A 26,897-nucleotide genomic window follows, 5' to 3' on the forward strand; every position below is an offset into this window, starting at 1 on the left:
CAATAAAAAGACACAGATTAACAGAATGGATACGTAAACTAAACCCAGCAATCTGTTGCATACAAGAAATACACCTAAGACACAAAGATAGACATTACCTGAGGGTAAAAGGTTGGAAGACGACTTTCCAAGCAAACGGACCCAAGAAGCAAGCAGGAGTAGCCATTCTAATATCTGATAAAATAGACTTTCAACCAAAATTAATAAAAAGAGATGGGGAAGGACACTTCCTACTCATCAAAGGAAAATTTCACCAGGAAGACATCACAATCCTGAACATCTATGCCCCAAATACAAGAGCACCCACATTTGTTAAAGAAACATTGATAAAATTTAAAGCACATATAGATCCCCACATATTAATAGTGGGAGACTTCAACACCCCTCTCTCAACAAAGGACAGGTCAACAAGACAGAAATTAAACAAAGAAACAATATCTCTAACAGAGGTCATGAATCAAATGGACCTAACAGATATTTACAGAACTTTACACCCAAACACAAAAGAATTTACCTTCTTCTCAGCACCTCATGGAACCTTCTCCAAAATAGACCATATAGTGGGTCACAAAGCAAGCCTCAACAGATACAAGAAGATTGAAATAATCCCTTGTATCTTGTCTGATCACCATGGAATAAAGCTGGACCTCAACAATAACAGAAATAGCAAAAAGCCTACACACACATGGAAACTGAACAACTTGTTACTAAATGACAGCTGGGTCAGGGAAGAAAGAAAGAAAGAAATTAAAGTCTTTCTAGAAATCAATGAAAATGAAGACACAACATACCCAAACTTGTGGGACACAATGAAAGCAGTACTAAGAGGAAAGTTCATAGCACTAAGTGCCTTCAAGAAAAAATTCGAGACAGTTCATTCAAGCACCTTAATGGCTCACTTAAAAACCCTAGAAAAAGAAGAAGCAGACACACCAAGAAGGAATAGATGGCTGGAAATAATCAAACTCAGGGCTGAAATCAATCAATTAGAAACAAATAAAACAATTCAAAGAATCAATGAAACCAAGAGCTGGTTCTTTGAGAAAATCAACAAGATCGACAAACCCTTAGTCAAGCTAACTAAAAGGCAGAGAGACACCACCCAAATCAACAAAATCAGAAATGAAAAGGGGGACATAACTACAGACACTGCGGAAATCCAAACAATCATTAGGACTTACTTCAAAAGTCTATATGCCACAAAATTTGAAAATCTAAATGAAATGGACAATTTTCTTGATCGATTTGACTTACCAAAGCTGAATCAGGACCAGGTGAATCAACTAAATAGTCCTATATCCCCCAAAGAAATAGAAGCGGTCATCAAAAGTCTCCCATCCAAAAAAAAGCCCAGGACCAGATGGCTTCAGCGCAGAATTCTACCAGACCTTCAAAGAAGAGCTAACACCAATTCTCTTCAAACTATTCCACAAAATAGAAACAGAAGGAACATTACCAAACTCATTCTATGAAGCCACAGTCACCTTGGTACCTAAACCTCACAAAGACTCAACAAAGAAAGAGAATTTCAGGCCAATCTCCCTTATGAACATTGATGCAAAAATACTTAATAAAATACTTGCAAACCGAATCCAAGAACACATTAAGGATATTATCCACTATGACCAAGTAGGCTTCATCCCAGGTATGCAGGGGTGGTTCAATATACGGAAATCCATCAATGTGATCCACCATATTAACAAATTGAAAGAAAAAAACCACATGATAATCTCCCTAGATGCTGAAAAAGCATTTGACAAAATCCAACATCCATTCATGTTTAAAGTATTGGAGAGATCAGGGATACAAGGCACATATCTAAACATAGTAAAGGCAATATACAGAAAGCCTATAGCCAACATCAAACTGAACGGAGAGAAACTTAAAACAATCCCACTAAAATCAGGGACAAGACAAGGCTGCCCACTTTCTCCATATCTCTTCAACATAGTGCTGGAAGTCCTTGCTAGAGCAATAAGACAGTTGAAGGAGATCAAGGGGATACAAATTGGAAAGGAAGAAGTCAAATTATCACTATTTGCAGATGATATGATAGTATATGTGAGTGACCCCAAAAACTCTACCAGGGAACTACTAACAGCTGATAAACATCTTCAGCAAAGTGGCCGGGTACAAAATTAACTAAAAAAAAAAAAAAAAGTAGCCCTCCTGTATACAAAAGACAAAAGGGCTGAGAAGGAAATTAGGGAAACAACACCCTTCACAATAGCCACAAATGACATAAGGTACCTCGGAGTAACCCTAACCAAGGAAGTCAAAGACCTGTATGAAAAAAAATTCAAATCTCTGAAGAAAGAATTAGAAGAAGATATGAGAAGATGGAAAGATCTCCCATGCTCATGGCTTGGCAAGATTAACATAGTAAAAATGGCCATATTATCAAAAGCAATCTACAGATTCAATGCAATGCCCATCAAATTACCAACACAATTCTTTACAGACCTGGAAAGAAAAATTCTCAACTTTATATGGAATAACAAGAAACCCAGAATTGCTAAAATAATTTTGTACAATAAAAGATCTTCTGGAAGTATCTCCATCCCTGATCTTAAATTGTGCTATACAGCAACAGTTATAAAAACTGCATGGTTCTGGCATAGAAACAGAATGGTGGATCAATGGAACCGAACAGAGGACCCAGAAATAAACCCACACACTTATGGACACCTGATCTTTGACAAAGATGCCAAAACCATTCAATGGAAAAAAGATAGCATCTTCAACAAATGGTGCTGGTCCAACTGGATGTCTACATGTAGAAAAATGAAAATAGATCCATACTTATCACCCTGCATAAAACTGAAGTCCAAGTGGATCAAAGACCTCAACATAAAACCAGACACATTAAATCGGCTTGAAAAATAAAGTGGGAAATACCCTAGAACTCATTGGTACAGGAGAAAACTTCCTGAACAGAACACCAACAGCACAGGCTCTAAGAGCAAAAATCAATAAATGGGACCTCATGAAACTTAAAAGCTTTTGCAAAGCAAAGGACACTGTCATCAAAACAAAGCGACCGCCTACAGATTGGGAAAGAATCTTCACCAACCCTTTATCTGACAGAGGACCCATAGCCAGTATATATAAAGAACTAAAGAAGCTGAAAAGCAGCAAACCAAGTAATCCACTTAAAAAATGGGGAACAGAGCTAAACAGAGAATTCTCTGTTAAGGAATATCGAATGGCAGAGAAGCACTCAACCTCATTAGCCATTAGGGAAATGCAAATCAAAACAACCCTGAGAATGGCCAAGATCAAAAACTCAAGTGACAACACATGCTGGAGAGGTTGTGGAGAAAGGGGAACCCTTCTCCACTGATGGTGGGAATGTAAACTTGTACAACCACTCTGGAAATCAATCTGGTTCTCAGACAACTAGGAATAGCGCTTCCTCAAGATCCAGCCATACCACTCCTGGGCATATATCCAAAAGAGGCTCAAGTACACAAAAAGGACATTTGCTCAACCATGTTTGTAGCAGCTTTATTTGTAATAGCCAGAAGCTGGAAACAACCCAGATGCCCCTCAACTGAAGAATGGATGCAGAAATTGTGGTACATCTACACAATGGAATATTACCCAGCAATGAAAAATAAGGAAATCATGAAATTTGCAGCTAAATAGTGGGATCTGGAAAGGATCATCCTGAGTGAGTTGTCCCAGAAGCAAAAAGACACACATGGTATATACTCACTCATATAGACATACAACAAAGGACAAACCCACTAAAACCTGTGCATCTAAAGAAACTAAGCAAGAGAGAGGACCCTAACTAAAATATCCAATCCCCATCCGTAAAGGCAAAGAGGTTGGACATCAGAAGAAGAAGAAAACAGGAAACAACCTAGGAACCTACCACAGAGGGCCTCTGAAAGCCTCTGCCCTACAGACTATCAAAGCAGATGCTGAGCCTGATGGGCAACTGTTGGGCAGAGTGAATGGAATTTTAGGTAAGAACTGGGAAATAGTAAGAGCTGGAGAGGACAGGGTCTCCACAAGGAGAGCAACAGAACAAGAAAATTTGAACACAGGGAACTTCCCAGAGACTCATACTCCAACCAAGGACTATTCATAGAGATAACCCAGAACCCCTGCACAGATGTAGCCCAGGGCAGTTCAGAGTCCAATTGGGTTACATAGTAATGTGAAGAGGGACTGCCTCTGACATAATCTGATTGGCCTGCACTTTGATCACCTCCCCCTGGGGGGGAGCAGCCTTACCAGGCCATAGTAGAGGACAATGCAACCACTTTTGATGTGAACTGATAGACTAAGATCAGAAAGGAGAGGAGAACCACCCTATCAGTCGACTTGGGGAGTGGCATGCATGCAGAGGGTGGAGGGAGGGTGGGATCGGGAGGGGAGGAGGGAAGGGCTTATGGGGGGGATACAGAATGAATAAAGTGTAATTGATGAAAAATTTAAAAAAATAACATGAAAGTCAAAAAAAGATAGTTCATAACAGCGCTAATGTAATGTATATTATGGTATAACTTATATTCTAATGAAATCATTTGTACTTATCTCAGTTAGACTTTTTCACAACACCCTAGAAAACCACACAGAAAACATTGTTGCATCATGGCAATAATTTAAATATGACCATTAATAAGAATCATGCTATGCTTTCTCTGACAATTAGGAATAGCACTTCCTCAAGATCCAGCTATACTACTCCTAGGCATATATACAAAATACGCTCAAGTATACAACAAGGACATTTGCTCAACCATGTTTGTATCAGCTTTATTTGTAAATAGCCAGAACCTAGAAACAACCCAGATGTCCCTCAGTTGAGGAATGGATACTTAAATTCTGGTACATTTACACAATGGAATATTACTCAGCAATTAAAAACAAGGAAATCATGAAATTTGCAGGTAAAGGGTGGGAACTGGAAAAGATCATCCTGAGTGAGGTATCCAGAAGCAGAAAGACACACAAGGTATATACTCACTCATAAGTGGATATTAGATATATAATATAGGATAAATATACTAAAATCTGTACACCTAATGAAGCTAATCAAGAAGGAGGACTCTGGCTAAGATGCTCAATCCCCATTCAGAAAGGCAAAGATGATGGACATCAGAAGAGGGAGAAAACTAGAAACAGGACAGGAGCCCAACACAGAGGGCTTCTGAAAGACTCTACCCAGATTGTATCAAAGTACATGCTGAGACTCAAAGCCAAACTTTGGGCAGAGTGAAGGGAATCTTATGCAAGAAGGGGAAGATAGTAAGACCTGGAGAGAAAAGGAGCCCCACAAGGAGAGCAACAGAACCAAAAAATCTGGGCACAGGGATCTTTTCTGAGACTGATACTCCAATCAAGGACCATTTATGGAGATAATTTACAACTCCTGCACAGGTGTAGCCCATGACGGTTCAGTGTCCATGTGGGTTCCATAGTAATGGGAACAGGGACTGTCTCTGACATGAATTGATTGGCCTGCTCTTTGATCACCTCTTCCTGAGGGGGTAGCAGCCTTACCAGGCCACAGAGGAAGACAATGTAGCCACTCCTGATGAGACCTGATAGACTAGGATCAAAAGGAAGGGGAGGAAGTCCTCCCCATCTGTGGACTTGGGAAGGGACAAGAGTGAGAAGGGGGAGGAGGGTAAATTGGGAGGGGAGGAGGAAGGAGCTACAGGGGGGATACAAAGTGAATAAACTGTAATTGATAAAAATAAAAAAGAATCATGCCATAATGCAAAAGAAAAATCACATGGTGTTACATAAAAAATATCACTACTTATGTTCCATTGATTGCTTTTACATAGTTTCATGTTAATGCTTCTCTGATCTACAATGCAAAATGCAGCAACTCATGCCTGGCTGTCCCTCTTACTAGATGCCAGTTTGCTTCATCATGTCACTTGGTAAGTGTGACAGTAATTATTGAAGAGATATGCTTAAAGACTTTTCATATCTTAATTAATTTTAAGTACCATTCCATTTTGTATTATATAAGATGTTTTTCCTAATATGACAATAGAGAGAAACCTAGTCAACAAAACCCAGATGATCTGACTGACGGCTACTACCATTAACATGACAGGATCTGGAGCCCCCTAGGCAAGGAGCTTCAAGACATACTTAGGTTAGTGTCTGGCTGGACCTGCCTTGATCAGGTTAACCCTAAGAGGCAACATCTTTCCCTGGGCTTGGGTTCTGGACTGCATAACAGGAGAACGTGAGCTAGTCCTAGAATCCTTCTTTCTCCATTTCCTCATGTGGATACAGTGTCCATCCACCTCAAGACCTGCGAGCATGACTTGCCTGTGGTAGACAGCACTCTGGGACTGTGAGCCACAGAAAACACTTTCACCCTTCACCCTTGACGTGTTTTTCTCAGAGTGCTTCTTAGACAGCTGCTGAGCAGAAATAAAGTATTGCTCTTCTGTCTTGTGTATTTGGACAAAAGCAAGAAAAATGGAAAATGATATGATAAAATGATAAACAATATGGCTTCTCAAATGGAAAGTACTCTACAAATAACTAAATGACAATAGTAATTTATAACAAATAGTCACTTTAAATAAAAATTTATTAAATAATAAGCTATTAATGCTTTCTGAATCATTACTTTTTTATTTATATTATTGCAAATGAACCACATCAAACTTTTGAATTTATTTTAATGTCAGAAAATTGACTATTAAAGAGTATGAGCCATTAGGATATGGATCTCTGACTTTATAAGTAAAATGAATTCCAAATTTCTGTAACTATGTTTAAATATGTAAGTATCTTTTATTATTATTAATAGTATATTACTTACAATTTATTCCATTGTAGCCTCCTCTCTCATCTCCTCCCTGTCTTACCCTCCCTTCTTCCTCCTTTATCTCTCTTCCCTATTCCACTGATAAGAGAATTTCTCCTCCGTACTATCTGACCCTAGCCTATCAGGTCCCATGAGGACTACCTATGTTTCTCTTCCTCTGTGGGATGGCCAGGTTGTCCCACCAGGGAGAAGTGATCAAGGAGCAGTCAACTGACTTCATGTCATAGACTGTCTCTTCTCCTCTTACTAGGGAACCCACATGGAGACTGAGCCTGCCTATTGGCTACATCTAAGCAGGGATCTAGTTTCTCTCTATGTATGGTCTTTGGCTGATTCATCAGTCTTTGCAGCCCCTTTGGGCCCTGTTTTTGTTTTTGTGTGTTTGGTTTGGTTTGGTTTGGTTTGGTTTGGTTTGGTTTGGTTTGGTTTGGTTTGGTTTGGTTTGGTTTGGTTTGATTGGTCTCCTTGTGTGGCCCATGTTTCCTCCAGGTCCTTTTATATTTCCCTTCTTCCATAAGAATACCTGCACTCGTTGTGTACTTGAGCAAATGTTGAGTATATACTTAACAGTGATTTAGCTGGATCTTGAGAAAGCGCTATTCCTAATTGTCTGAGAAAGGGCCTGATTGACTTCCAAAGTGGTTGTACTAGTTTACATTCTCACCAGCAGTGGAGGAGGGTTCCCCTTTCTCCACAACCTCTCCAGCATGTGTTGTCATTTGAGTTTTTGATTTAGCCATTTTGATGGGTGTAAGGTGAAATCTCAGGGTTACTTTGATTTGCATCTCCCTGATGGCTAAGGATGTTGAGCATCTCTTTAAGTGTTTATCTGCCATTCTATATTCCTCTACAAAGAATTCTCTGTTTAGCTCCATACCCCATTTTTTAATTGGATTACTTGATTTATTGCTTTTTTAACTTCTTTAGTTCTTTATATATTCTGAATATCAGCCCTCTGTCAGATATAGGGTTGGTGAAGACTCTACCTAGTAGTGTATCAAAGCAGATACTAAGACTCATAACCAAACCTTCAGCAGAGTGCAGGGAATCATATAAAAGAAGGGAGAGTTAGTATGATGTGGAGAGGATAAGAGCTCCACAAGGATGAAATATATCTGGGCACAGAAGTCTTTTATAAGACTGACACTCCACCAAGGACCATGTATGGATATAACCTAGAACCTCTGCTCCTCGGATGTAGCCCATGGTAGCTCAGTAACCAATTGCATTCCCATAGTAAGGGGAACAGGGACTATTTCTGCCAAGAACTCAATGGCAGGCTCTTTGGCCTTCCCACCCCCTGCTAGGCCACAGAGGAGGACTTTGCACCCAGTTCTGAGGATACCTGATAAAACAGGATCAGATGAAAGGGGAGGAGGTTGTCCCCAATCAGTGGACTGGGAAAGGGGCAGGAAGTAGATGAGGGAGGATGGATGGGATTGGGAGGGAATGAGGGAGCGGGATACAACTAAAATACAAAGTTAATAAAATGTAACTAATAATAATAATAATAAAGAATACCTGCACTCTGTCTAAAGTTTGTCTATCCCCTGCTGGGTAGAGTCTTTCAGAAGACATCTGTGGTGGCTCCATTACTGTTCTCTCTCTGCTACCCCTTCCAGTGTCTAGCCTGTGTTCCCTTCTCAGTGAGAATTAAGTATTTTCCCTAGGGTTGTCTTCTAACTTCTTTAGGTCTGTAGATTTTTATGTTTATCCTATTTAATATGGCTAATATCCACTTATATTTGAGTATATGTCACACATATCACTCTGCTTCTGGGATACCTCACTCAGGATGATCCTTTCTAATTCCAGCAATTTGCCTGCAAATTTCACTATTTCCTTGTTTTTAATAGCTGAGTAGTATTCCATTGTGTAACTATGCTATAACTTCTGTATCCATTTTCTTTGGAAATATTTATCTTATTCTTTGCATTTCTTTAACTTCAGAGGAGTTCACTATCTTTAAAGATAACAAATGCCAATATTCTTTCCACTGTTTTCCACTTTCTCTGTTTTCTGGAGATGGAATCTTTAGATTTTGGTGCACACAGAGTTATGGACAATAACAGAGAAGTGTATAGAAGGCATTATATATATTTACCTAAAGCATGACATGGTTCATATATTGCTTTGTAAAATATAAATTTGTGACATATTGTAATGTAAATAGTCACAGCTTCAGTGCTGTCTTGTCCTTTGATTATTTTTAAATTCATTATTACTCTTATCAATATTGGTTGTATAATTATATAATGTGTGTATATGTGCATGTGTTGGTACAGAGACCATAGAGCATGTGTGGTGATCACATGATAGCTTTTTGGAGTCAGTTCTCTCCTTTCATGTTTACATGGATGACAGGGATTGAGCTGGTGTCATTGGACTCGAGAAACAAGTGCCTTTACCATGTCACCAGCTCTAGTGTTTTATTAACTGAGATCTATAATATCTTTAATAGGTAAACAACTTTTAAAGGGATATCAGATTCCAGCATGTTCCTATATCCCTTGCTTTGTCTAGCATACACTGCATGGGAAGAATTTTTCAACAGTAGCAATACATACAGAATCTCTGTTTTTTTTCTATGATAAAATTGTAGGTCAAAGACAGCCAAAGTTGATGACCTAGAGGCAGATTTTGCACCTTCTTTGGAACTGTATCCCCTGCCCAGGTCAGGGCTTGATTTCTGCAGCCTTTTAGATGTACAGCAGTGAGTCTGCCCAGTACCTCACCCAGCCAGTGTGGTGCTGCCTTACTGGGATTTAACATGAAAAATGTCACAAAGCATCTCTGTAACTGTTTCATAAAAAATAACCTACTGTTTACTCCTAATTGCTCAAAAGCTAAATTTAAGCTTTCATAAATCCCAGTGTTCACAGACTTAGACTGTGCCCAATGAAATAAACCGTAATACATAAATGTCACAAATTTCCCATGTGTGGACCCTAAACTATATTGTCCATTCTTGCTTTCCTTCCGGTCCATTAGAAATTGTTTTTCTCTGGATATAAAAAGCTTTGTTTTTAATTTCTAGGCTGTTATTTAAAGCCTCCTGCATTTCTTTTATCTATTGTGAATTATATTTTAATAGAATTTTTATTTCCATTGTATGCCATACACATATTCCATGTAGATAATAATGTTGTGATAGGTCACGAGGTTTTGTTTGTCATTAACACATGAAAAATGCCATTCTTTATTTTTTCTGTTTTGATAGTTGTTCTTGTTTTGAAGGTTTCTGAGTGTCATGATCTGTTTTGACCCTGAAGAGTTAAGAGCTCTGATTGAAAACATGCCTACTCCTAACCAATGTTTTCTAAACCCATGTGCTCAGGAATATGGATGTAGAGCCTTGTGTCATATTGGGTTTCTTGTCTATTTCTTGTGGCTCTTTTCATCTCTTCTAGAGAAACTTAAAAACATCCTCTGATTGAAAAATAATTATTCATTAAACAAACAAAAAAAAAATAAAACATCCTCTGAGATGGAACACTACTTGGTTGTCCCTAGAAATAAGGGAAAAGGTAAAGTCCAGAATTTTTTAAATTTTGTTGTATAAAACATAAAGTTTTCTTCTTTTAACACATTTGGTTCTGCATCCCTCTACAATGAAACACACTGCATTTTTAAAAGTCAAGTTTATCTTCAAATGGCTCTTCACAGATCATGATTTCAATGCAGTTTCTTCTGGAACCTTGAACAATCATCTGACCCTGGGGAAAGCCAGCCCACAGCTTAAATAGCCTCTGGGTAGCCAACCCCAGCATGCCTCATGGGCAATGCAGATAGGTCCACATACATGGAAGCAAGCCAGATCCTCAGCCTTAGCCAAATATGGAGTTGTTCGTGACAGAGAGCACTCACCATCGGGAAGGTGGAAGGCGGAAGGCAGAAACCAGCTCCATCTTTAAGGCACGGCATTATGCAGCTCTCTACAGTTCCCCCTTTTTGTTTTAGACGCATCAGGCAAGAGTAGAGGTCTGATCTCTGATATTAGAAATAAATTGGGACTTTGTACCGATGTTCATTTAGGTGTCATCCACCCAAAGAGCATCAGACCTGTCCGATACCTTTTTCTCAGAGGCAGGACCTGGGGCATCAACCCGCATGCAATCAGACATGCTCTTTTCTGGGTCAAAAGCGGATGTTTTAATGTTCAACAGTACTGAGGACTATCATCTTTTGGTCCTGGGATTGAGAGAAGCATTTGAAAACACCTCCTGCATTTTCCAGAATACTTGGAGCCAGAAGGAACACAGTTGGACAATGATAGTGCCATTCCTAAGGGGCCCATTAAGTGGGACAAGCAAAGTAGCATGTTCAAAAACACAGGGGAGAATGAGTGGCCAGGCAGGAGATTGCAGAGCTGTTGATGAAAGAGCCCAGTACACTCGACAAGGCTGGCGAGCATGAAAGAGAAATCAAAAGGACATAAATTCAGAAGAGACGAGAAAGTGACTTTCCAGACAATCTGCTTCTGTCTGAGGAAAGCAGGAAGTCATTGAAAGATAATAGAGTGCCCATTACTTTGGTCCAAGTGTAATATATTCAATGTAGTCATTGATGGATACTTTGGCCAGTATTTTAGATATTAGTACAAAGCTACTTCTGGAAGAGGGAAAAGCACAGTAGGGGCAAAAAGCCTGAACTGTCTTTGGAACAGATATCCTGTCCATTCTTCATATACAATGTCCACAAGGATAGCAGCCAGGTACTCCATTACTGGGTTTATACCTGAACAACTCTCAATCAATATGCCATAGACATATTTGCACACTCATATTTATGGCTGCACTGTTCACAAAGGCCAGGATATTCAAAAAGTCTAGATGTTCATCAACACATGAGTTGAAAAGAAAGCCTAGTACATATATACAATGGAAATATTATTCATTTTTAAGGAAAACTGAAAATTAGCTATTTTCAGGAAAATAGATTCAACTGGAGATATACATATTCAACACAAGAGATCTATAGGTTGAATTGTGTGTGCGTGTGTGAGATAGAGAGAAGCAGAGAGAGAGAAAGATAAATGGAAAGAGAGGGTCAGATTGAAAAGGAAGTAGAGAAGAGGAAAAGAGAAAAAATGGGGAGAGAGAAAGAAAGGGGAGAGATGTAGAAAAAGTAGGAGGTTGAGGAAGCAGTCTTACAGAGGGGTGATAGAGGAGGAAGGCAAAGGAATAGACTTGACATGGACATGAAGGCAGCAAGAGGAATTACTTGGAGATTAACAATGGGGTACCAAACAAAAGCTGAAGCAGGATGCACAGGTGAGTGAAACAGTGAAGTGACAGAATTAGAACACACTGCAATGATACAAAGTATGAAAAAACTATCATGACTTTACTTTGTATGATAACTTAAAAAGTCATTTAAATCTTCTTCGAAACAAACATTCAGTATAAATCTGAACTAATAATATTAAGAAGAAGGAAACTGAGATGCCCACTACCTTAACTTTAGTAAAGCAGAGAAAGTGATATAAGACACTTTGAATTTTTGGAAAACTTATCAGAAATGAATGTTACTGCTGTGACTGATAAAAGGTCTCAAAGTAAACCTGTGTATTTGCCATCACTGACATTTTACAGTGTCGCCTACAAAGACTACATATTTACACAAGAGTTAAATCGCATAGAAGCTATGTGTTAAGCAGGCTAATGAAAGTTACGCATAATGCATGATGGTAAATTGTTCAGTAACACTTGACGCCTTTCATAAATGCTCCGCGAAAGTCGAGAAGGAACAGCCTTCATCTGGGTCCTGGGAAGCTTTAACTATCAACAGGGCAGAGCTTAGAGTCATGGAGAAGGCAGTCTCAACAGAGAGTATGACTTGTGGAATTGCCTGGGGGAGATTGTCAGGTTAATTAATGCACCAGGTCACAGCTCCATAGCATTGGCAGGTGCTCCTCAGGGTGTCTGTACAGCAAAGGCAGCGTGCAAGAACCGGGAAGTGAGCCCGCGAATAGCATTCCTCCATGTTTTCTGCGTCAGTTCCTCTGTGGAGTTCCTGTCTCAGTAATGGACTGTCATCTAGAAGTGTGAGCTATGAAAGTCCCTTTTACCCTCGAATTACTTTCGTTCACAATGTTTTACCACACTAAGAAAAAAGGAACTAGGAAATCCTGGAATCCATATTTTCAAAGTTCCTTGGGATTGGTGCACTGTGCATATATGCATATATAAGTGTTTATGCGAAACCTCCTGACAGTTCAGTTACTTTTAAAAATGCAAGACATAAAACCCTGAGGTCAAATTTACCATCATCAGAACTTCTTTGTGGCATTACATGCCTCAATAAATCTATATGAAAATACATTTAATATTATGGCCTTGCTAAACAATATTAACATAAAGGGAAACATTATTTTATTGCAGTATCTTCCAGTGCATTTGTAAGGGAACACTGAAAAAATTCCATTGCCTTTATTTTTCCACATTCACAGCTTTGTGCTCTTGTTAAGCAGAACATCAGTGAAGGGTAAGTACCTCATGCATGTAGCAAAGGTATCCTTCAAAGGTATTGTATCAAATAATGTAACCTTCTCTGCTTCACCGAATACCTGTTTCTTAGAAAGGTGAGAGTGAAATGTGGTTTATTTTCAGGAGAGAAGTGAAGGTTTGTTGCAAAGTTTGAATGAAATATCAATTTGACATGTCTTGAATTTTGATATATACAAACTCTTCTGCTAGCTTTATGATATTTATTTCTCTCTCAAGAAGATCAAGAATATCTTTATTCAAAATTTCTTACTTCATCTGTAACAGTTCTTTCCAATAAATGTTTTGATCAATGATTTTGAAAAATTCATTAAAGTTATTAAATTAATATTTGCCTTTTGATGAAAACATCCAGTCCTTTAAGGCAGACTTCTTGTACTTAACTGTTTGCTTAAGTAAAATGTGTCCCTAGACTCTGAATTTCATCATTAAATGCTGATTTATTTTAGAGCAGCTTAGAATTATTAAAAGTAACTAGAAATTAACATAAAACATTCTCATTCATCTACCCTTTCTCATTATTTTTATGTTAGTATTATAGATTTCTTATATTGACTGAATCAATACTGATGTGTTATTATTGAATAAACTTATTCTTGATTCAGACTTCTTCCTTTTTTATCCAACATTTTTTTATGAAACACTGTCAGGTCACACTGCATTTGGTTATGTCCATTTACCTTTCACAGATTTGTTGGACCTTTTGTCAATGACCTTAAGCATTTGAAAGTTATTGGGTAAGGTCCTTTAAGGAGTTGCCCTAACTTGATATTTCTCTGATTTCTTTTCCTAATAATTAGATTGAAGTCATAGATTTGGGAGAGGGATGACATTGTTAGCAACCTTAACTTATCTTAACAATCTTCTCTCCTGGGGGAGGGGAGAGTATGTTGTTTTATCCACTTAGTCTTGCTCTTTTTTCTACCATCCTGTACTGTATGTATCCATTGGAAGGAAGCTGCCTTGAACAGCATACAGTGATGTTCCCTTCTGTCTTTAAAGATGGATTTTCTATAAAAATTGTTTTTAATTCTACATAAAATATTTGCTTATTCTTTTCCCTTAATTGCCCTATATGGATCCTATCTTGGTAGGCTCCTGGCTTTGAGCTATAATCTGAATCTACTCCACTCTGTTCAAATTCTCCCAACTTTGGCCATCAACAGCAAGCTTTGTTTTGTCCTATTTAGATTCAAAATGATAATTAGTTTGTGTCCTTGTTTTGATTTTCAACATATGCTAACCCTTAAGTACTGTGAGGTTGTACAAGCTCATCTTATGTTCTTCTTGCCTGCCTGCCCCTAGAAAGCAACCATATATTTATCTAAGGAACTTTACTTCCTTTTATTGCAAAGTAATATTGCATGTTAACCGACAATAAGATAAAAGAAACTATGTGTATACTAATCTATGTTTGTCTGTATATTCATAAATATCGCCACATAAGTCACATGTATTTGTGATATGCTAAAAGCATTTAGTCATGCGGTTTCTAATTCAGATCTATTGCTACGTTGTTTATTCCTTCTCGGCCTGTATTAAGGATCTGTAACCTCCCTCTCCAACACTGGAAAGTGTGGTTCTTACTATGAAACATTTACTTAAATATTCAGTTCTTCTATACATTGAAATTGTAGTATTGTGACTCCCACATTTCCATAGAAAACAACTGTGTAGACTGAAGCACACTATTCACTTATAATTCCATTTCCTCTAACCTTACAGGCTCAGCTCATTTCTCAATCTACTTAAGTCAATTTTCTCTCACATTCCTTAATTAGCCATTTTCTGTACATTTATAATATTATCAGCTCATATTTTTTCAGCCTGCTTTTTATCCCAAGATTGCTAACCTAGCAAATGTGTTAATTTGCATACGTTAAAGTTAAAACTGAGCTCTGAAACTCCAGAGAGTGTCATTGTGTAGATTATAACATCCAATAATACAGTGTCAAATAGAACAGTTTCACTGCCTGACCAGTGACTGTGTCATTGTTGCTATAAGCCTGACCTTCCTGGAGCATTATAGTCAATACAAACAGAGGCTTCTTTAACAGCAACATGCATACAATAAGCACACATGCCTTTTTAGGACTAATTCATTTCTGTTTATTCAGGAACACTATGCTGTTATACGAGCCTACTGCCACTTGTTCAGTCATTCACCTATTAATGGATATCTTTGCCACTTCTAATTTTGGTGATTAGATTTGTGTATGATCATCTATAATAATATTTGCATGTAGACCTTTGGGCCACATAAAGTTCAAAATCAGTTGAATAAACAGCTATGAATACAATGGCTGGGTTTGCATAGTGTGACTATGATTGTCGTCGCAGGCGAAATGTGGGCAAAAAAGAAGAACCACAACTTCTGGGGCCTATGAGGTGGCACAGCAGGTGCAGGCACTTGCCATCAAGCCTGGGTTCCAGCCCAGACCCCACATGGTAGAAAGAAAGTACAATGCCCTTCAAGCTGCCTTCTGAAGTCTTCACACCCTTCCCAGCCACACATACTAAATAAATGAACAACAGCTGAACATTTTAAAAATGAGAAGGAGTCTCTTGTAGTACATCTGGTTTTAGCACTGGTTATCACCCATTTCAGGGACTGACAGCCTTAATTAGTCTACATTGGTATCTGATTGTTACTTAGTTTATATAGCATATCATGGCTTCTTTATAGGTATTTCTGTTTTTATCATTTGCTCTTTTAAACTTTTCCTGTTTTTCAGGTTTAATAATGGTCTCTATGTTTAGGGTACTAGTCTAGAATCATGCATTTTGTAAAAATGTTCTCCCACTCTTTAGCTTTTCTTTTCACTATTTCATGAGTCTTTCATAGAGCAGAAGCTTATAATTTTAATAAATTCAAACTTATTAACTTTTTCTTTCATATAGAATGACTTTAATTTTCCAGTTAATACAGGGTCACAGAAGGTTATTCTCATTGTTTTCTGTTTTCTTATTGAAGTTTAATGGTTTTGCTTGGACGTTTACTTCTATGATCCAATTTGAATTAAATTTTATTTTTAAAAATGTATGCCTTAAGCTTTATCTCTAAAGTGTTTTTTGTTTTGTTTTTTAATATGTGATGCTCTCTTGATCTGGAACCATTTTGAGAAAAAAATGTTATTTTTCTGTTGTGTTTCTTTTGCTCCTTGCTCCAAGATGGACCCTCAATTTCTTTCTTTCTTTTGTATTTTCTTCCTTCCTTCCTTCCTTTTTTTCTTTATTGGTTTTTGAGACAGCGTTTTTTTTTGTTGTTGTTGTTTTGTTTTGTTTTGGTTTGTTTTTTTTTTTTTTTTTTTTTTTTTATAGCCCTGGCTGTCCTGGAAACATTTTGTAGAGCACGCTGTCCTTAAACTCACAGAGATCTGTCTCCCTTTGCTTCCTGAACGCTGGTATTAAAAGGTGTGCCACCATGCCTTCCTTAAGGACCTTCTATTTTGTCCTGCTATTTAGTGTGTGTATTGGTTTATTATTTTTTAATAAACTGTTTTGTGTACTATAAATATATACTGTTTTAAAAGTAGAAACTGCATCCTGTGATTTTGTTATTGTTTGGTACTGGATTGGCTTTCTTAGGAAGTTTGGCTTTCTGCATAAATTTTAATACATTTGTCAGTATCCACACAATTACTTACCTGTATTTGTTTTGGAATTGCATTGAATCCATAGCACAAATTGGAAAGATCTGACATATTAACAACACTAAGCCTTTGAGTCATGAAAGTACATTATCATTGATATTGTTTAGAGGGGTTTTGTTTGTTTTGTGTTGTGTTTTGATTGGTCTTGTGAGTTTTACACTTTCCATGTAAGGCTTGCAAATGTTTTGTTAGATTGATGTCTACATATTTAGCTGTGAATAAATTTGGTATGTTTTTGTCAATTTCACCCGTTGCTCACTGGTGGCATATCCGGGCAGATAAGAAAGCAAGTGACTAGCTCACTGTAACCGTGTGCTTTGTATTTCATCAACTCTATCACCATGTTTCTACTTCTAGTCATCTACATGTTAAATATGTTAAAATTCTCCCTCAGTTTTTGTTGCTGCTTTTCTTCTCCATTTATTTTTTATTAAATGTATTTTCATGTTTTGAAATTAAAATATAATTGCCTTATTTTCCCATTTCTTTACCTCTTTCTCAGCCCTTCCATGTATCTTTCCCTCACTTCCTCTCCAATATGGCCTTTTTATTATTGTTACATATATGGAAACATATAAATATATAAATACAGCCTGCTGAATCATTCCATGTTGCTTGTATGTATATGATTTCAGAGCTGACCACATGAAATTGAATAATCAATTAGGTGGCTTATCTTTGGGGACAACTAATTCTCTCTATTCCAGAAGTCCTTAGTTGCCTGTAATTCTTCATGCAGTGGTAAGGATGGACTTTCAGCATAGCATATGTATTGGGGTTGTCCTTGTTTGAGTCCTGTTCAGGCAGCCGTATTGTTGAGTTGTACCCTGTTATCTCTACTTTATGTGAACAGAAAAGCTGGTCCTCTAGCTCTTAAAATCTTTCTCCCTCCTCTTCTACAACGTTCATTTAGTTTGTAGGAGTTGTACTGTAGATGTACTGAGTTTTGGTTTTCCATGATCAGACTTTCTCTACATTTGATCACTGTTTTTGTTGTTCCATTTCTCAAGAAATTTCCGTTGCTGTCTACATTCTATCTTAGTGAAGCAGGTTGGTATAAGTTAAAGCATTGTGCTATTGTTTCTTGTCCAGAGAGTGACTTTTTAAATATGCATATACATACACATACATGCTAAACAATGAAATCAAATCTCATAAAACTTAAATTGAAAAAAATCTCTTTAAATTTCTTAGACAAAGGCCATGACCAATTCCCAAATTCAAAGATGAAGGGCACTATCTATTAGAGACATGTAGTGAAAACAGGGAACATTTAGATACGCCAGAACTGTGCTCTAAAAAGGACACAAAAGAGAAAATGTATGGAAGGGAGTGATTGATAAAGTGCGGTGTACACAGCTGCAGGCAACTGTGTTTTTCTAAAAGAAGAGTTTCACCTTCATTACACTGGAATGACGTAAGGGGAGACAAGGCTTCAGGCTAGGTGGCACAGATCTACCACACATACGGTGTTTAACGCAGAGTCTCTCTTTCACACACAGCTCTGTCCTTCGGTGCCATTTGAGTATATGGCAGCATGCTTTGTGTCTCGGCAGAGTTGAGTAGAGGTCATATGTAGGGATGGAAGAATTTAGGATAATGATTTTAGTTTGCGTGTAATCACTAGTCAACTTGTTTTCTGAAAGGGTCTCCTCAATGCTACCTTTCCTTTCACTTAATGCTACTTTAAATGTCTTCTTTAAAGTTTGCAGAGTATTCAGTGCTCTCCTGAACTGTCTTATGAGGGTAGCTAAACTCACCTGTTCCTCACCTTGTGCAAAACCCTGGCAATCTTCTATTTCTGTATCATGATTCCAAGAAAAGTTTCTGGCATAAAGAAAGTGCTCAGTAAATGTTTTGTAAATTAAAAGTAAATTGTTCTTCATAAGATAACACTCAATTGCCTTGTCTTTTTTTCTTAATTTTAATTTGTTGTCAATTTAACCTACTGAGAATGCGCCATTCTCCCATTTATTAAATTAAATATCTGCTTGAAGTGGCATATTAAAAATTAAGCTCAGTTAAATCCCAATTTCCCGTGATCATTATATAAGTTGCTCATTGCTGCATCTCATATTAACTTAGTTCAGTGGGTAAATCGTAATTAACACGGATGCTTAATGATCACTTTCCCATTCTGATATATCAGTAATGATGCTTACAGTTTAAAGTGCTTTAGGGTTAATTACAAATGTTGATAATTTGCCTCCACTTCTGACTGGCAGTACATTCTTATATCTAAGGACTCAATATGTGCTCCAGAACTGCATAGGAAGAATGGAAGATGGCATAGGCTCACAAATCAGCTTCTTATATCTGTCAATGCTCTCAATTCACCTATGATATTTCTAGAATCTCTGTTTTAAATTTAATGTTGAAGAAAGTTGTTTGAACTCTGATGCAACATCCGAACATTTTAAAATAACAGTAAATACTGTTTTGTTGGGTGCAGTTGTGATAGTTCCTCAACAACAAGAACTGTTTCTTCTCCTTTCTTTCTTTTCAATATGTACTTGCTCTACTGTGTTTCTCGCAAGGTTCTCTAGAGACAGAATTCCCCCATCTTATCACGCAGAGTCCCCAGATGCATAGTGTACAGGACAAACCATGAGGTAATACCTAGTTTCCGTGATGTAGATACAAAAGAGCAGCATTATGAACCATCACAGACTTCTTTCTAGTCATGAGCATTCTTCTTTCATATAATAAAGACCTTCCCAAAGCCTCAACATTTCTGTCCTCTGGCATTTCACAGATTTAACATTCATTCTTAGTATCCCTGAGATTCTGTGAGCTTTCTAGTCTGCTATCATGTATAATATTGACTTTTCTGTTTGCTCATGTCAGAGCAGAACCCAGAAAAATTAAATGGTTAGTAATACATTCTGTATATAAAGTATGTAATTCTGCTTTTGGAATTATTTAGCATAATCATTCCAAAATTAGATTAGGATGGTCACTATTACCTGTAGCCAAAAAAAAAAAAAAAAAGAAAAGAAAGAAAGAAAAAAAGAAAAAGAAAAAGAAAAAGAAAAGAAAAGAAAAGAATACAGTTGACCTTGTAGTATGTTAAATGTTTTGGCAGGTATAGCCAAAATGTTCATAGTTTTTTTTATGCTGCATGTTTATAGCAGATCAGAAAATATTATTTTTATAAACCAATTTCAGGTAAGACTTGTAAGTTGCTTGCCTTAGGAAAATCTCCCAACGTAGAGACCAGAAAGATTCTCCAGAATTGATTTTGGCCAAAACACAACTCAAATAAAAGATGGATGTAGTCTTCTTGTGAACTATTCTTTGACCCTTTCAGAACCCACCACATAGTAGAGGTTCAATAAATATTTGACAATATTTATTGTCAAAAATGAGAACTGAATAAGGGGTAGAACCACAACTATGATTGAAGCCACAAATGAAGTTATCCCATCTTAGAACCTGAGTAAGAAATAAGAAGTCAGGTGAGTTTACAAATACACTCCATAATAGAAACAAATAGTAACGTAACTTTGTGGACCATGTTGTTATACTTTTTATTAGGTATGAATTCTATATTTCTTTTTTATTAATTTCTTTTTTAGTAATTACAATTTATTCACTTTGTATCCCAGCTGTAGCCCATTCTCTCATCCCCACCCAATCCCACCACCTCTCCCTCTTTTCCTGCCTTGGCCCTCTCCCAGTCCACTGAGAGCTGACGTCTTTTTCACCTTCCATCTGACCCCAGCCTATCAGCTCTCATCAAGACCAGCTGCATTGTCTTCTGTGGCCTGGTAAAGAGGCTCTCCCCCTCAGTGGGAGGTGATCAAAGAGGCAGCCACTGAGTTCATATCAGAGACAATCTCTGTTCCAATTACTAGGAAACCATTTGGACACTGAGCTACTACAGGCTACATCTGTAGTTCTAGGTTATCTCCTTGCGTGGGCCTTGGTTGGAGTATCAGTCTCAGAAAAGCCCCCTGTGCCCACATTTTTTTGGTTCTGTAGATTTCCTTGTGGAGCTCCTGTCCTCTCCAAGTCTTTCTATCTCCCCCTTTTTTCATAAGATTCCCTGCACTCTGCCCAAAGTTTGTCTATGAGTCTCAGCATCTGCTTTGATACCTTGCTGGGTAGAGTCTTTCAGAGGCCCTCTGTGGTAAGCTCAATGTCCTTAGTAATCAGGGAAATGCAAATCAAAACGATCCTGAGATTTCACCTTACATCCATGAAAATGGCTAAGATCAAAAACCCAAGTGACAATGCATGCTGAAGAGGATGTGGAGAAAGGAGAACCCTGCTCCATTGCTAATGAGAAGGTAAACTTGCACAACCACTTTGGATATCAATATGGTACTTTCTCAGAAAATTAGGAATAGTGCTACCTCGTCCTTAGCCATCAGGGAGATGCAAATCAAAATGACCCTGAGAGTTCACCTTACACCCATCAGAATGGCTAAGATCAAAAACTCAAGGGACAACACATGCTGGAGAGGTTGTGGAGAAAGGGGAACCCTCCTCCATTGCTGGTGGGAATGCAAACTTGTACAACCACTTCAGAAATCATTCTGGCGCTTTCTCAGACAATTAGGAATAGTGATTCCTCAAGATCAAGCTATATTACTCCTAGGCATACATCCAAAAGAAGCTCAAGTACACACCAAGGACATTTGCTCAACCATGTTTGTAGCAGCTTTATTAGTAATAGGCAGAACCTGGAAGCAACCCAGATGTCCATCAATGGAAGATGGATACAGAAATCGTGGTACTTTTACACAATGGAATACTACTCAACAATTAAAAACAAGGAAATCATGAAATTTGCAGGCAAACGGTGGGAACTAGAAAAGATCATCCTGGGTGAGGTATCCCAAAAGCAAAAAAGACACACATGGTATATACTCACTTATAAGTGGATAGTAGACATATAATATAGGATCATCATATTAAAATCTGTACACCTAAAGAAGCTAAGCAAGAAGGAGAACCCTGGGTAAGATAATCAATCCTTATTCAGAAAGGCAAACAGAATGGACATTGGAAGAGGGAGAAAACATAATTTCTTTATTTCAGAAGTATTAAAATTATATTAAATCATAAATTTATTTATAATTTATAAATAAAAATGTATAAAAATTTAAAAGTTGAGAACTTGATTTTTTCAAATAAACAAACAGCAAATAAAGTGGCAACTTTGTTTATTATTGATTAAGCTGTTTGGTCATAGATATTTCACTCTTTCTGAATAAATATAGTCATTTTATTTACACTTAGCATGCTTCAAGAAATGCAATTAATGACTGATGAGTAACTGGGGCAGGGTGTACTAAAAATATGGAAACATTTACTTTCTGAAGAGAGCAAACTACTTTGATGCATGTATTTCTTATTAAATGAGTAAGAATTTCTTTTAAAAAATCTCATGCAGCGTTTTGAAATGAACAAGAACCAATAATTTGCTGTTCAGTCAAACCATCTTCACCAGTTTCTCTCAGCCTTCCCTTCTGGACGACAATTGACTCCACAGCCTCCATAAGAAATATATTTCATTGCCTGCCTTCAACTTAATTTTCATGGCAGTTTTTTTTTTTTTTTTTTTTTTTTTTTACTTTCTTGTCTTCTACATCGTTTGTATCCATGTAACTTGAACATTTGTCACAAGAGTAATAGCTGCTCCATCCATAAGTAACCTTTCTTTGTGATACTTTCATAGAGCTCTGAAACATGCTGTTTTGATTCCTGAAATGTTATAAACCACCAGATTGCTAATTGCTTTGATGCTGTGAAAAATAATTACTCCACATTATTTTTGATATTTAATTGACAGTGTAATGCATTTAACTAAAGACCTGCAATAAACTATTTCTAATTACTGGGGGTGGTGGAGTGGAAAAGTAGGCTGTAAAACTTTACAAGGGAACATAATGTTTCTCCATTATGTTCAAAGTCCTTGTTGATATGACTTTCAGAGACACAAAATTCAAATGAAAAGCTCTGCAAAGCTAGGAAGAGCTTTGGAGCATTTCTAATCTCAATGAAATAGGTCTTTATTTTAGAATTATTGCTTTTAATAGGTTGAGCTTTTGATGAAAATCAGCTACTAAGTTCACTATATTTTTTCTAAAATTTTTCTTCTCTACTCAACCTTTAAAAGAAAGATAATGATGGCATTAAGATGATGGTTAGTCTATCACTGATGTTAGCTCCACATATTCTGTTTGTGTGAGATATTTTGCTGAAACCTGTGCAAATTTTATTTGCCATTGCTATATGCCATACATATCACAATGACTATTTGGTTTATAATAGACTATATAAGTATTGTATATTAAATATAATAATGGACTATATATAAGGGTTTATGAGATGACACAGAAAATTAAATTGTCCCTGTTGCCCAGTGATGAAATAGATGTCTTGACATCATTTGTAGTACGTTCCTCATATTAAAAAGTATATGACATATATAATCTAGTAGTGCTACCTCCAACAAGTCTACGATGCTTCCACCCATAAAAACACACTACACATAAAATTATGTACAGTTTTTGGTGCAGAACAGTGATTGTTAGTGGCTATGAAATTTATAAGTATACAAAATCTTTTAGAGAATATATATATACATAAGTATATATGTGTGTAGATGTATAATTGGCTATGAAACAGTACATACTATAGATAGATAGATAGATAGATAGATAGATAGATAGATAGATAGATAGAGATATTTCATTTAATAATGGAGCAGCTTCAGGAATTTCTTGTTTATGCATCTCTTGATTCTTTCAAGAGCCCAGGCCCAGTGACTGTCAAGTATATTCTGTGATAGTCCTACAACAATGAAGTTGTCTCCTGATTCATTCTTAGAATGTATCCCTGCTGTCAAGTTTCACATAACTATGTATAGTTATCCTCAGGCTCTGGGCTTGTTTTCAGCTTCCAGGTTAAGAAAGTTTTTAACAAACACTAGGAAAAAATATTCTACAATCTAGTGTAGGAAATTCCTTTTGTTTAGAGGAGGATGCAAACAAAATGTGCATTTTGAAAAGATGCACATTTTACACTGTGCAATGGCTTTAGGATAAGATTATTAATAATTGAAAATCCTTTTTTTCCCCTTCATGATTTTCAGTTAAAATAAAACCTCTCCATCAGTATTTCATTAAATCTTGGGATTAAAACATTGCAATTTGTATTTTCCAGAGCATAACTATGAGAAGTGATGTGTTTCAGGGAATGTAAATTATTTTCAGAATTTCAGGAATTGAAAAGGGAAAAGAGGAAGAAGAAAATGCTGGGCTGGTGTGAAGCGATAGCCCGGAATCCTCACAGAATCCCAAACACCACACGGACACCAGAGACCTCAGCAGATGTGGCAGATGCCAATCAAACCTCCACGCTGGTGAGTGGAAAGTTATTTTACCTCAAAGTAGCTTGCACGTAAAAAGAATGCTAATACAAGGGCAAGATGTGGGCCTGCTAAATGCCCTCTCTTGCTTACAATTGTGTTTGCCTTTACAGTACATTCTCCTAATAGATTCACTTAACTAAAATATCTTGGTGTTTCTCCAAATCAAAAATGTCTCATGAGTTAAATTCAATCAAATTAAGGAGCTATTTGTATGTGCGTGTGTGTGTGTGTGTGTGTGTGTGTGTGTGTGTGTGTGTATTAGTCTGGAATCACTGTAGCTATTGCAGTGACCAGTTCTATACTGTGTAATGGAATTGTTGGAAGAAAATATGTACAGTAAGTATAAGTTAAGCAACTGTAAGCAAAGTATCTAACCAGACTCTGTGTTGTATAGTTTCTTAAAATATCTGCATAAAATTGACAAATTTCTGTAAAAACAGTTTGAAGAATGAATCAGTAATTCATGCCTTTGTTTTCTGCTGTAAGTGTAAATACTTGCTCTCAACTAACCAGAATTTTCCAGCAATTAGAAAAAGATAATTCATTAACAAAAGGATTTTTACATATCCTTTGTTTAGACTTAGGCTATGGCGTTTTTCATTTTAATTTAAAGAAGGAAAATTCCCTTTGATCTAATTTAAATCATTAGCTCCATGTACCTTATTGATTAGTTTATCACTTTTGCAAGACTGGAATTACTTGTTTAAGACTAATTTGTTAACTGATGAACATAGAATCAAAGATGACTGAATTTTTTTAAATGTGCTCCTTTTAATATTGGAATTATTTGAATTTTGAATTATTTTACCAGCTTAGTCTGTTTGAGGTGCTATAGCAAAATGTCAGAAACTTTTTGACATATAAGCGACAGAAATGTGTTCCTTGCAGCTCTGAAGTCTTTGAAGACAAAAATGTGCTGCCACATGGGAACCTAATGAGAGCTTGCTCTCTGGTTTATAAGAGTTATAAAAGCTGCCTCCCATGGCAAAAGAGGCAAGCAAGCTCTCTTAGGCCTTATCAAGGGGTCACTTACCCCCCATTGATTGAAGTGCCATCTTCATGACCTATTTACCTCCCCAGGGGTCCTCCTCCTGGTATGGTTAGGCTGGGGTCAGCATTTCTGCACATGGATTTGGAGAGAAAACTAACATTTGTATAACAGCATTGACATAGAAATAATGAGCCTAAATAAATATTAGTAAATGTTGTCCAGAGAAACCATGGCAAGCATAGCAAGAGTTTGTCAGACTGATGTTTCAATTCCACCATTACATATTGTTGGCAGAAGACTGAGGTTTTAATGAGAAGACATTTAGAATCCTATGAAATCAGCTCCGTGAAACTATTACCTCATTCTTGTTCTTTTTATCCTTTTTCTTTCTTATTTTTATTGTTTTGGAATTTCATGCATACATATAATGTGTCTCCATCAAATTCACATCACATCAGATTTAATTGGCTAACACCAATTAAATCACACTACACAAATACTTACATGCAAAGCTGGATCCTGTCATTTATCAGAGGATAAAAATAATCTAAATCAGAAGATTATTTTCCATATTTTCATTAAAGTAGCTTCGAGTATTTAACTTCTATTTTGGAGACTCATAAGTCAAACCCGTAGAGAATCTTGAGCAAACCCTTGGCATAGCCCTCTCCCCATGTAGCCAAGAGTCTAACATTGGTTTCCTTGTGGTGGCACAGACGTGTTAATTGATTTCCATAGCTTGTAAACAATGGCATGGTTACAGGAGACTGGTTCTCTTAGGCAAGGCTTTTTACTGAACCAGCCTCACTATCTAGATGACATTTTCTTTCCATTCAAATAATTTTACTAAGAAGAAAAATATACCCAATTACCAGTATAACCAAACCCAGGAGTTAAATATACACTATATCAGGCAATAGCCTCTAAAAGCTATAACATATTATCATCAAATCCATTTGGTAACATATAAAAATGAAATATTTTTCTTTTTCTCAGATCATGCCATATGTTGGGTTGTTTTCCTTTTATGCTCACTGCCAAAGAAGCGATTGCAAGAATAGCTTCTACCTGTCTTTGGATGCTGCCTTGTGATGCACATATCCTTAGTAACCAACGAAGAGAAAACTGAACTACTGTGCATGGTATCAACTAGGGAGCAGCTTTGAATGCATGGACATTTTTTTCCATTGGCCAAACCTTTATGTCAGGATACAGTTAAACTGTGACAAAAGATGATAAATATGTCTCCTTAAGTAATTAGGAAATGGAGATGGACTTACAGAGCACTCAATTCATCTCTGCCATAGCCCATCTCCCTGTTCAACAAATATCCACATTGTGTTCCATTCTATCACAGAAGGAGAAGGGTACTCTCTAGGCTCAGGATTCTTCCAGTCTCGGTATGCATATAAAGTTCATGATCTTTGATTATTCGTTGTCTTCATTATGTGATTAGAACAATGTTAAACACAACCAAATTATTTGCCCTTTGCAACTCACTCCAATTTATATTCAATACATAAGAAGAGAATGCTTTTCCCATACCAAA

General features: G+C 37.0%; 1 protein-coding gene across 7 annotated transcripts in view; it reads left to right on the plus strand.

Moving 5' to 3' along the window:
* The window catches only part of Marchf1 (membrane associated ring-CH-type finger 1), an 862,889-nt gene that overhangs the window by 502,342 nt on the left and 333,650 nt on the right, over positions 1–26,897 (plus strand). For 4 of the 7 annotated variants that reach the window (XM_060381855.1, XM_060381856.1, XM_060381859.1 and 1 more), the window contains exon 2: positions 24,200–24,348. The exons of the other annotated variants lie outside the window; for them this stretch is intronic. In XM_060381855.1, coding sequence (XP_060237838.1) covers positions 24,238–24,348 — 111 coding nt within the window. In that variant the 5' untranslated portion in view covers positions 24,200–24,237. The remainder of the gene's footprint in view (positions 1–24,199; positions 24,349–26,897) is intronic. 7 annotated transcript variants of the gene reach the window in all.

This window comes from Meriones unguiculatus, chromosome 4 (genome assembly GCF_030254825.1).
Source record: "Meriones unguiculatus strain TT.TT164.6M chromosome 4, Bangor_MerUng_6.1, whole genome shotgun sequence".
In the NCBI taxonomy this organism is placed as follows: Eukaryota; Metazoa; Chordata; class Mammalia; order Rodentia; family Muridae; genus Meriones; species Meriones unguiculatus.